This window comes from Coregonus lavaretus, assembly GCF_964263955.1.
Source record: "Coregonus lavaretus genome assembly, chromosome: 13".
NCBI lineage: Eukaryota > Metazoa > Chordata > Actinopteri > Salmoniformes > Salmonidae > Coregonus > Coregonus lavaretus.
In genome coordinates this window covers 36,300,430-36,312,962 of record NC_140000.1, presented here as the reverse complement: position 1 = coordinate 36,312,962, position 12,533 = coordinate 36,300,430, and the positions used below count along the sequence as shown (strand labels likewise).

General features: G+C 46.0%; 1 protein-coding gene across 1 annotated transcript; it reads left to right on the top strand.

Moving 5' to 3' along the window:
• Window positions 1-472: 472 nt before the first annotated feature.
• On the top strand, window positions 473-11,932 carry LOC311140025 (regulator of nonsense transcripts 2-like; the record flags this gene model as incomplete). Its single annotated transcript, XM_084174995.1, is given in 16 exon segments — window positions 473-532; window positions 1,417-1,785; window positions 1,929-2,708; window positions 2,888-3,048; window positions 3,248-3,436; window positions 3,527-3,670; window positions 4,175-4,278; window positions 4,437-4,522; window positions 4,808-4,916; window positions 5,063-5,176; window positions 8,491-8,607; window positions 9,159-9,344; window positions 10,684-10,887; window positions 11,344-11,529; window positions 11,531-11,618; window positions 11,823-11,932. Coding segments are annotated over 15 exon segments (2,946 nt in total). The 5' UTR covers window positions 473-532; window position 1,417.
• Between the last annotated feature and the right edge of the window lie 601 nt (window positions 11,933-12,533).

Genomic DNA, 12,533 nt, shown 5'->3' with positions numbered 1-12,533 from the left:
GTGAAGACTGAACCAAAATAATTATTTACACACGGAAGGTAGCTTAGCGGTTAAGCGTGTTCGGCCAATAACCGAAAGATCGCTAGTTTGAATCGCCGAGCCGACTAGGTGAAAAATCTGTAGATGTGCCCTTGAGCAAGGCACTTAACTATACATGCTCTTGTAAGTCTGCTAAATGACTGAAATGTAATGTATATATAAATTATTGACTGGAACCCTCCCTCTCTGTTACAACAGGGACACACTCCCTAATGTCATCTGCGACATTGCCTGTCTGAATTAATGTACAATGAATACATAACTAAAGTATATCATTTGTGTAGATCAACTATTATCTATTGATAAAATACTACTGTAAAAATGTCTTAAAGACATTCGATCTGCATTTCGATTAAATAAACAAAGAAGATTAGTCCTACATTTCCTTTCAGGCAGAATGTTTGGTGCCTAATCCAAGGGGTCCTTTCCCGCACAAGGAAATCATTTTTACTTATCAACACAAGTCCGATGTTTATGTTGACAGAAATCGAAGGTAATAATGTGGTTTTAGACTATATTCTATAATAAACTATATGTAATTATTACTAATATATATATATATATATATATATATATATATATATATTGCCGCTTATTTTTGGTTTATGCAGACGATTGACATCGACGATCTTACTGCTAGCGGGCTACCAAGCCATTTGTTTACATCTCGACTAAACCGAAGCGGCCTAGCTAACAACAGTTAGCAAGCTAACGCGTTAGCAACGTAACGTTGGCGTAATGTGTACTGTTTTGTCGACACTGGTGGTTAAACAATTGTACAATTTGTCGCATTGTTCTTAAATGATTTCACGTAATCGTCGTAAATTTAGCAATTGTACGGCTAACGGTTCTTACCTAACGTGTGTTCAGCAAGTTAGCATGCTATGTTAGGCTAGCTATACGTGCGTTGTAGGTAAGACAATGTCAACAAAGCTAACGTTACCTTAACAACACTATCAAATAACTGCAATTTAAGATGAAAATAGGCTCATAACGCACGTTGATAAACATTTAATTGGCGTGTAGTCAACTTGTTGGGGGGTGCATTTTCTAACGTTACCTAGCTAGCTAGATATGGTAGTTCGCGGGGATTAGAAACATAACTAGCTACTAACTATTTAAATGTTCAATCACTGACATTTCAATCTTGTGACGCTATCACCAACGGCTGGCTAAAACTTTTAGCAACTCGGTCAGGCACAGCTAGCACTGTTATATCGACATTTTGTGATACATGTGTAGCTAGCAATGTGAATTAGCTAATGTTATGATCAGCGAATATTAACGTTAATTCAAAGTTTGTTATTAACTTGCCTAGCTCAGATATGTGTAACACTGCTAATGAGAATGACTCAACTTAGTTTTTTGTTTTTCTAGAATGCCTGCTGAGGGCAAGAGATCATTAAACATGGAGGAGAAAGAGGTGAGCTCCTTTAGTAACAAGGAGAAAGACAGGGATGGTGATAGACGGCCCGCCTCCTCCCGGGATAAAGTGAAGGATGAAGCAAAGGTGAGTGGCAAGAAAGATATTGGTAAGGCCACAGAGGAAAAGAGGAGGAGACTTGAGGAGGACAAAAGAAAGAAGGAAGAAAAGGAGCGGAAACGGAAAGAGGAGGTGAAACAGAAGGCAGAGGAGGAGCAGAGGAAGAAGGAGGAAGAGGAGAAGAAGCAGCAGGAGGAGCAGGAGAGGAAAGTTCAGGAGGAGGAGGCCAAGAGACAGCGTGAAGAGGAGGCAGCTGAACTCAAGTAAGAGCTCAGGGGAGGAACCACCATAATAATGTATCATGTTCTACTGTAGGTGCTCTCAACATCAGAAACTTTGTGTGTGGTTATTATTTTTGAATTGAGATGATCGCTAACTTAATTCTCCATATTTCTTCCCACTCCAGGGAGAAGGAGGAGGGCCACCAGCTCCACCAGGAGGCCTGGGAGCGGCACCAGTGCCGGAAGGAGCTGCGTGTCCGCAATCAGAATGCCCACGAGGGCCGTCCCGAGGAGACCTTCTTTAGCCGCCTTGACTCCAGCTTGAAGAAGAACACGGCCTTTGTCAAGAAGCTGCGCACGCTCACCGAGCAGCAGCGCGAAGCCCTCTCCAATGACTTTGGCTCGCTCAACCTCAGCAAGTACATCGGCGAGGCAGTGGGCTCGGTGGTGGAGGCCAAGCTGAAGATCTCTGACGTGGGCTGCGCCGTGCACCTGTGCTCCCTCTTCCACCAGCGCTACGCCGAATTCGCCCCACTGCTCCTCCAGGCCTGGAAGAGGCACTTTGAGGCGCGCAAGGAGGAGAAGGCACCCAACGTGAGCAAGCTGCGCACCGACCTGCGCTTCATCGCAGAGCTCACCATCGTGGGCCTGTTCACAGACAAGGAGGGCCTGTCGCTCATCTACGAGCAGCTGAAGAGCATAATCGGGACGGACCGCGAGACACACACACATGTATCGGTGGTCATCAGCTTCTGTAAACACTGCGGAGATGATATCGCAGGCCTGGTGCCTCGCAAGGTGAAGGCTGCACGGGAGAAGTTTGGCCTGGCCTTCCCTCCCAGTGAGATCATCAACACGGAGAAGCAGCATCCCTTCCAGAACCTTCTGAGGGAGTACTTCACCTCGCTCACCAAGCACCTGAAGAAGGACCACCGCGAGCTGCAGAACATCGAGAGGCAGAACAGGTGATGGGGCCTAGGCTACCTGGAGAAACTTTTCAACATGACCTATCTCACGTCTTCTCTCGTATTATTGGTTTCAGTGTATACTCCTGCCACAGTACATGACGTACAGCCATTTTGAGTAACATGCTAAATGTGTTTGAGTGTACATACTGACACCTCCATGTTTTTTCTCCCAACAGGCGTATCCTCCACTCCAAAGGGGAGCTGAGTGAGGATAGACACAAGCAGTATGAGGAGTTTGCCACGTCCTACCAGAAGCTGCTGGCTAACACCCAGTCTCTAGCTGACTTTCTGGATGAAAACATGCCAGAGCTTCCACTGGACAAGACTGTGCAGGAAGGTAAAGAGTAACAACCCTTGTATACTGTTTATTACTATGTTATAGGAACAATGTAAAGACTGAGCTTTTTGTTGTACTTTTGGGTGATTTTGTTATAAAGACACATTGTTATCATGTTTTATTGCTGTTGGTTAGATGTAGCCTTCAGTTTTTGGTGTCTGTGTGTATCTAACCGTCTCCTATCCTCTCTGTGTGATAGAGCACGGCCCTGGCATTGACATCTTCACCCCTGGGAAGCCCGGGGAGTATGACCTGGAGGGGGGCATCTGGGAGGACGAGGACGCCAGGAACTTCTACGAGAACATGGTGGACCTGAAGGCCTTCGTCCCCGCCATCCTGTTCAAAGATAACGAGAAGGGCAAGGACAAAGAGGAGGCTGCTGCTAAAGGTACAACCGCATACACACATACACGCATGCACAGACTCACACTCACACTGTCTGACTGAGCCTGCTCTTGTTGCTGTATCCTTTCCTCAGAGGCTAAAGATGCTGCGGCCACCACAGAGGAGTTGGAGTCGGAGCTCGAGGCTCTAGACATCGCTGATGACCCTCTGGAGCTGGATGGACCTGACGAGGCAGAGAACGAGGCAGAGCTCGCCAAAAAACTGTTGGACGAGCAAGGTAAAGATGAAGGTATTCTCTACCCACCCACCAGCCTGCCTGCCAGCCAACAAGCAGCACACACCACCCAGCGCTTTGCACAGCCAGCTTTCTATTTTCACAAAGACAACAAGAGGGCGGAAATAATTGAATATCTACAACCTCTAGATAAAGGAAGGATGTTGGTTATTGACATGGACAGTGTCTTGGTGTTTGTGTGTCTTTTTCAGGGATCAAGTTAGGGTATGAGAGAGGTCAGGGAAACAGAGCTAGGGCCCATTCATGGGTGCTCAGGGCCAATCAACTAAACAGAGGTGTGTTGCTGAGCATGTGGAAACAAGACAGTCATTCACAAGGTTTCTAATATTCCACATGTATCAAACCCATTCTTAAACCTATACCTATGCTATGGCTTTGCTATTTCTGTTTCTGTAGGTGAGTGACTCTAAATTAGCTAAGGAGATATTTGGTGCATGGCTGTATTGTATACATGTTTGACTGTGTCCTCCCTGTTTCTGTGTGAAGAACAAGAGGATGAGGAGGCAAGCACCGGGTCCCACCTGAAGCTCATCGTGGACGCCTTCATCCAGCAGCTTCCCAACTGTGTCAACAGAGACCTCATAGACAAGGCAAGGAGAGAACACACACACGTTCAGCATACCAGAAGGATGTATTCCCAGCTTGTGACAATTTGAGTTTAGCCACAAAGGCAATGATTCACAGTGAATGTAGTACTAAATACACAATTGTGCAGTGAATTAGTCTTACTGTATGTGTTTGTTCACAGGCTGCCATGGATTTCTGCATGAACATGAACACCAAGTCAAACAGGAGGAAGCTGGTCCGTGCTCTCTTCACCGTTCCCAGACAAAGGTACCACACACACACACTTTAAAGCAGATAGTTAATTTGGAAGGATTTGATCAGGAAGCTGGTCCGGGCTCTCTTCACCGTTCCCAGACAAAATGCATGCACACACACGCAGATAGTTAATTTGGAAGGATTTGATCATGTATTGATTTGTGTGGGAATAAGTGTTTTTTGTCCCATTTCCCCAGTAGGTGGTGCTGTTGCTCCTCATTTAATTTGAAATGGCATAAAGGAAGTAAATGGTACTTATGGCATTGTTAAACTCATGGTTGTGTTGTGTTCTTCCAGGTTGGATCTGCTGCCCTTTTACTCCCGTCTGGTGGCCACCCTTCACCCCTGCATGTCAGATGTTGCCGATGACCTGTGCTCCATACTCAAAGGCGACTTCAGGTTCCATGTAGGTCCCAAGACTTTACTACAACTATTAACACCTTCACACCTTGTTGTGTCTTTCATACCTGCCTCATTAAAATAGGACCTATACTGAATTAAACAAAAAGTTTTGAAGGAGATTTCAATACAGAATGCTTGCTGTGTTTGTAGATCCGGAAGAAGGACCAGATCAACATCGAAACGAAAAATAAAACTGTAAGGTTTATTGGGGAGCTGGCCAAGTTCAAGCTGTTCTCAAAAACGGACACTCTGCATTGTCTGAAGGTAGGGGGTGCTTCTCTCTCACCAGGAAGTTATGCTATCATTAGGTTTCCATCCAATTGGTGACAAATTTTCATGCGACTATTCAAAAATCTGTAGAAAAACAATATTCACGTGTTTCCTTCAAACTGACTTGTTGCGTATAAAATGCTGTGCGTGATTTTAAAAAGTTCAATGTGTTTCCATCTCATTTTTAACTCTACCAATGGTTTTGTCACCAAAACTGTTGTGATAAATCGCTAATTTGCCCAATCTGGTTTTAGCACATGCTCTCTAGACAACAGTTTGCTGATAAAGTGGACAGGGTAGGTTATAATTTATATATTTTTTACATTTTAGCAGATGCTCTTATCCAGAGCGACTTAAAGTTAGTGAGTGCATACATTTTCATACTGGCCCCCCGTGGGAATCGAACCCACAACCCTGGCGTTGCAAGCGCCATGCTCTACCAACTGAGCTACACGGGACCCGTATGATGAGATATGGATAAGAGCAATATAATTTGTATTTGATAATTGGCTGCCATGCATCGATCATCATGTCACCAGCATTCAAATAATACCCTCGAAGCTCATCACCATCCATCACTTAACCACCATGAAGTTCATCAGAACTTATTTCATCTGCCTATAAACTCTTAATACCTTTCCATGTCAAATCAAATCAAATGTTATTTGCCACATGCGCCGAATACAACAGGTGTAGACCTTACAGTGAAATGCTTACTTACAAGCCCTTAACCAACAATGCAGTTTTAAGAAAAATAAGTGTTAAGTAAAAACGAGATAAGTTAAAAAATAATTAAAGAGCAGCAGCAAATAAAATACAGTAGGGAGGCTATATACAGGGGGTACCAGTACAGACTCAATGTGCGGGGGCACCGGTTAGTCGAGGTCATTGAGGTAATATGTACATGTGGGTAGAGTTAAAGTGACTATGCAGAGATAATACACAGAGTAGCAGCAGCGTAAAAGAGGGGGGGTGGGGGGTGGGGGACAATGCAAATAGTCCGGGTAGCCATGATTAAATGTTCAGGAGTCTTATGGCTTGGGGGTAGAAGCTGTTAAGAAGCCTTTTGGACCTAGACTTGGCGCTCCAGTACCGCTTGCTGTGTGGTAGCAGAGAGAACTTGTCCTCTGTAGCTCAGCTGGTAGAGCACGGCGCTTGTAACGCCAAGGTAGTGGGTTCGATCCCCGGGACCACCCATACACAAAAATGTATGCACGCATGACTGTAAGTCGCTTTGGATAAAAGCGTCTGCTAAATGGCATATTATTATTATTATTATTATTAGAACAGTCTATGACTAGGGTGGATGGAGTCTTTGACAATTTATATAGCCTTCCTCTGACACCGCCTGGTATAGAGGTCCTGGATGGCAGGAAGCTTGGCCCCAGTGATGTACTGGGCCGTACGCACTACCCTCTGTAGTGCCTTGCGGTCAGAGGCCGAGCAGTTGCCATACCAGGCAGTGATGCAACCAGTCAGGATGCTCTCGATGGTGCAGCTGTATAACTTTTTGAGGATCTGAGGACCCATGCCAAGTCTCCTGAGGGGGAATAGGCTTTGTCGTGCCCTCTTGACGACTGTCTTGGTGTGTTTGGACCATGATAGTTAATACTATCCTCCCGAGTGGCGCAGTGATCTAAGGAATTGCATCGCAGTGCTAGCTGTGCCACTAGAGATCCTGGTTCGAATCCAGGCTCTGTCGTAGCCGGCCGCGACCGGGAGTCCCATGGGGCGGTGCACAATTAGGCCCAGCGTCGTCCAGGGTAGGGGAGGGAATGGCCGGCAGGGATGTAGCTCAGTTGGTAGAGCATGGCATTTGCAACGCCAGGGTTGTGGGATCTTGAAGCTTTCAACCTGTTCCGCTACAGCCCCATCGATGAGAATGGGTGCGTGCTCAGTCCTCTTTTTTTCCTGTAGTCCACAATCATCTCCTTTGTCTTGATCACGTTGAGGGAGAGGTTGTTATCCTGGCACCACACGGCCAGGTCTCTGACCTCCTCCCTATAGGCTGTCTCATCGTTGTCAGTGATCAGGCCTACCACTGTTGTTTCGTCTGCAAACTTAATGATGGTGTTGGAGTCGTGCCTGGCCAAACAGTAGGGGACTGAGCAAGCACCCCTGATGGGGGCCCCCATGTTGAGGATCAGCATGGCAGATGTGTTTTTACCTACCCTTACCACCTGGGGGCGGCCCGTCAGGAAGTCCAGGATCCAGTTGCAGAGGGAGGTGTTTAGTCCCAGGGTCCTTAGCTTAGTCATGAGCTTTGAGGGTGATGAGCTTTGAGGGCACTATGGTGTTGAACGCTGAGCTGTAGTCAATGAGTAGCATTCTCACGTAGGTGTTCCTCTTGTCCAGGTGGGGAAGGGCAGTGTGGAGTGCAATTGAGATTGCATCATCTGTGGATCTGTTGGGGCGGTATGCAAATTGGAGTGGGTCAAGCGTTTCTGGGATAATGGTGTTGATGTGAGCCATGTGAGCCATGTGAGCCTTTCAAAGCACTTCATGGCTACAGACGTGAGTGCTACGGGTCGGTAGTCATTTAGGCAGGTTACCTTAGTGTTCTTGGGCACAGGGACTATGGTGGTCTGCTTGAAACAGACTCAGACAGGGACATGTTGAAAATGTCAGTGAAGACACTTGCCAGTTGGTCAGCGCATACTCGGAGTACGCGTCCTGGTAATCCTTCTGGCCCTGTGGCCTTGTGAATGTTGACCTGCTTAAAAGTCTTACTCACATATGCTACGGAGAGCGTGATCACATAGTCACACGGAACAGCTGATGCTCTCATGCATGCTTCAGTGTTGCTTGCCTCGAAGCAAGCATAGAAGTGATTTAGCTCGTCTGGGACGTTCGTGTCACTGGGCAGCTCACGGCTGTGCTTCCCTTTTGTAGTCTGTAATAGTTTGCAAGCCCTGCCACATCCGACGAGCGTCGGAGCCAGTGTAGTACAATTCGTAGTGGTAGTACAACTTAGCATATCAAGTATATCTCGTGACTCCCCAAGTTTACATCAACATGATGGTTTATTATATCAATATTTGCGCATAAGGGAGTTTCCACTGCAATTGTCACATAATTAATTTTACAGACACAAAAAGATCCCACCACGTCAAACGAACACATTGTTTGTCGACATTTATGAAATTATAGCGACACTTCCTGTTTCCATCACACCTGTCGTGATATTTTTTTAACATATGACATGACTTTACTTGCATAAAAACTGTGGATGGAAACGTGGTTACTGTTACAATTATTGTATTACACTGTCATCATCATGTTACTGAGTGATGTGTGTTGCTCTACAGATGCTGCTGTCAGACTTCTCCCATCACCACATAGAGATGGCCTGCACCCTTCTGGAGACCAGTGGACGCTTCCTCTTCAGATCCCCCGACTCCCACCTGCGGACCAGCGTCCTCCTGGTACACGCATGCACATGCACACGGCAATGCACGCACGTGTACACCACAGGAGGTTGGTGGCACCTTAATTGGGGAGAACGGGCTCGTGGTAATGACTGGAGTGGAATCAGTGGAATGGTATCAAATACATCAAACACATGGTTTCCAGGTGTATGATGCCATTCCATTTGCACCATTCCGGCCAATATTATGAGCCGTTCTCCCCTCAACAGCCTCCACTGGTGTACACACACACACACACCTATGAAACACTGTACTGGAATTCCCCAAAGGTTTTGGAGTGCATCCAAAGTCCTGGAGAGTGACCTGTCTTGGCCTTCCTAACTGGTGCCGAAATCCAGGCTTAAATCTGGTTTATAAAGCGCTATTAATCCAGCTTTATTGTCTCTAAATTGCTTTTGGACGAGGTTATTCATGTCGCATGCACAGCTGCCATATCTTCTAGGTTACTTTTAGCAAGATAATAAGATAACACACCTTTTTGAGGGCTTTTAGCTATGTTCTGGTCTATATTGAATGACTCACTTGTTTTGCATATTTGCGTATCTCAGGAGCAAATGATGCGTAAGAAACAGGCGCAGCACCTGGATGCTCGTTACGTGACCATGGTAGAGAATGCCTACTACTACTGCAACCCCCCGCCCATGGAGAAGACCGTCAGGAAGAAGAGGCCCCCGCTGCAGGAGTACATCCGCAAACTGCTCTACAAGGACCTCTCCAAGGTCACCACAGAGAAGGTATGAAGAGTTTATTTAGCATTTACATTTGAGTCAGTTAGCAGATGCTCTTATCCAAAGCAATTTACAGTTAGTGCATTAATCTTAAGATACAGTGAGCTCCAAAAGTATTGGGACAGTGACACGTTTGTTGTTTTGGCTCTGTACTCCAGTACTTTGCATTTGAAATGATACAATGACTATGAGGTTAAAGTGCAGACTGTCAGCTTTAATTTGAGGGTATTTTGATCCATATCGGGTGAACCGTTTAGAGAATTTTTTATATACATTTTTGTACATAGTCCCTGCATTTTAGGGGACCAAAAGTATTGGGTCAAATTCACTTATGTGTATTAGAAAATAGTAAAAAGTATTTGATCCCATATTCCTAGCACGCAATGACTGTACAAACTTGTTGGATGCATCTGATGTGTTTCAGATTATTTTGTGCCCAATAGAAATGAATGGTACATAATGTATTGTGTCATTTTGGAGTCACTTTTATTGTAAATAAGAATAGAATGTGTTTCTAAACACTTGCTACCTTGATTATGGATAATCCTGAATGAATCGTAATAAGTGAGAAAGTGACAGACGCACAAATATCATACCCCCAAGACATGCTAACCTCTCACCATTACAATAACAGTGGAGGTTAGCATTTTTTGGGGGGTATGATATTTAGGACTCTATAACTTTCTGTGGAATGCTTTTGACACCTTGTAGAGTCTCGACACCTTGCCTCAACAAATTGAGGCTGTTTTGAGGGCAAAAGGGGGTGCAACTCTATTAGGATGGTGTTCCTAATATTTTGTACACTCATGCTACACACACATCACAACTGCTGCTACCAGTCTCTTATTATACTGCTCTGTTTATACACTTGCCCCCCCAATACACATGTAAATATTGGACTATAAATTGTGCCTTCCTGTATTATACTTATGCTAAAATGTTTATTCTATTCTACTACCATTTACTTTATTTTCGTATTCTTATCTTTTATTATTTCTTATTCTTGTTGCATTTACGAGAAGGAACCTGTAAGTAAGCATTTAGTTGGACGATGTATACCATGCGTATCCCGTACATACGACTAATAAAACTTGAAACTAGTAATGGGGGAAAAAAAGTAACGTGCAAGTGTTAGTTCACGAAAGGCTTTAAAAATACATATTTTTATGGTGCCTCATTTATACAGTCACTGGCTAATGCATATTCATCATAAAACACAACAGAAGTATCACAAACACCTGCCCATTATCAACTTCCCTCTCCCTTCTCGTTCTCCGCTTCCTTGTCTCCCTCTTCCAACTCTCGCTCCTCTCCATCCTCTTCCCTCCTCCCTCACCTACCCTAGGTGTTGAGGCAGATGCGTAAACTCCCCTGGCAGGACCCAGAGTCTAAAGGCTACCTGATCTGTTGCATGGTCAACATCTGGAATGTCAAGTACAACAGCATCCACTGTGTGGCCAACCTACTGGCCGGCCTTGTGGCCTACCAGGAGGACGTGGGCATCCACGTTGTGGACGGGGTCCTGGAGGACATCCGCCTGGGAATGGAGGTGAGCACCATGGCAGGGGTTGGGGAGGGGATGGCAAGCCTAGGGTGGTGAGCTGTTTCTGGGATTGGAGGTGAGGACCGGGGAGGGGGAGCTGGTTGGAGTCAGGCCCAGATTCTAGTTCATTCCTGGATGTAAGGGCCATATGAAGAGCCCTTGCGTGAGAGATTGATGGTTTACTTGAATGATTGATTGTTGAGGCTACGTGTTGTATAGCGTGTGAACAGGCTGTCAAACTGCATGTTTCTGGTTCAGGCATGTGGTTTGCGTGGCACGCAGTAACAATTTGAGTGACAAACTGAGGTTCATGTGGGTAAAGTCTTCACGGGCTTCATATTTATGGTGTTTCTGAGCACAGATGTACTCAACTTCAACACCTCTCTGCCATTCCATCTCACCCCTTTTCTCCTCTTTCTCGCTTCCCCCCATTGTCGCTCCTTCTCCCCCTCTCCTTTGCAGGTGAACCAGCCCAAGTTCAACCAGCGTCGGATCAGCAGTGCCAAGTTCCTGGGGGAGCTCTACAACTACCGCATGGTGGAGTCGGCTGTCATCTTCCGCACCCTCTTCTCCTTCATCTCGTTCGGGGTGAACCCGGACGGCAGCCCCAGCCCCCTGGACCCCCCCGATCATCTGTTCCGCATCCGCTATGGTCTGCACCCTGCTGGACACCTGCGGGCAGTACTTTGACCGCGCTCTCAGCAAGAGGAAGCTGACTGCTTCCTCATCTACTTCAGGTCAGTCTGTATGACCGTTTGACTTCTCCTTGTTTCACTCCTCTCAGCTCTGTCTCGCTATCCTCTCTCTTCTCTTTTCCTCTCTCTCTCTCTCTCTCTCTCCTTTATGAAGGGTGTTGATACTGTTGTGACATAATGTCAATTACATTAATTAATTACAAGACTGTCCCTAAATTCTGATGTGTTGTTGTGTGTCCTCTTCAGAGGTATATCTGGTGGAAGAAGAGTGTGGAGGTGTGGAGTGCGGAGCACCAGTTCCCATCGACATTGACTACATGATCAGTGACACCCTGGAGCTGCTCCGGCCCAGATGAGGCTCTGCATCTCCCTGGAAGACTCCATACGACAGGTCACCGAGCTGGAGAGGGAGTTCCTCGTTAAACTGGGGTAAGAGACAGAGAGAGAGAGAGAGAGAGAGATTGACACACACACAGGAACGCATGCAAAGGGGCACACACACATGCACACACACTACAACAAGATTGTTAAAGATCCTTGTCATACATCAGTCCCCCACATGTTTCTACAGTGTGTGTGTGTATGCCTGCAGGCCTCGGAAGTGTGCTTGTGTTTCTGTAGCAGCTAGTTCCTCAGGTTGGCCCACTCCTGCTCTCTGTCCTCCCTGCTGAGCAACATTCCCTGGTGTGTAGGAGGCTGCTTCTGCTCCCACAACTCTCTGTCTGTCTTGTCTGTCAGACAGGTCTAATTCCGTCATAATAACACACGTACCTGGCCCTCTCACACACATACCACAAACACACAGCAGTCAGACCTGCCTGCGCTGTAGACTGCCACTTAAAACACACGCGCTTAAGTCTGCACAAACAAAAACATATTTACTCAAGTAAGTGTTCACTTCAGGGTTAAAGGGGAATATTAATCAATACCCGAGTTGACATCCCAATGACAAGATAT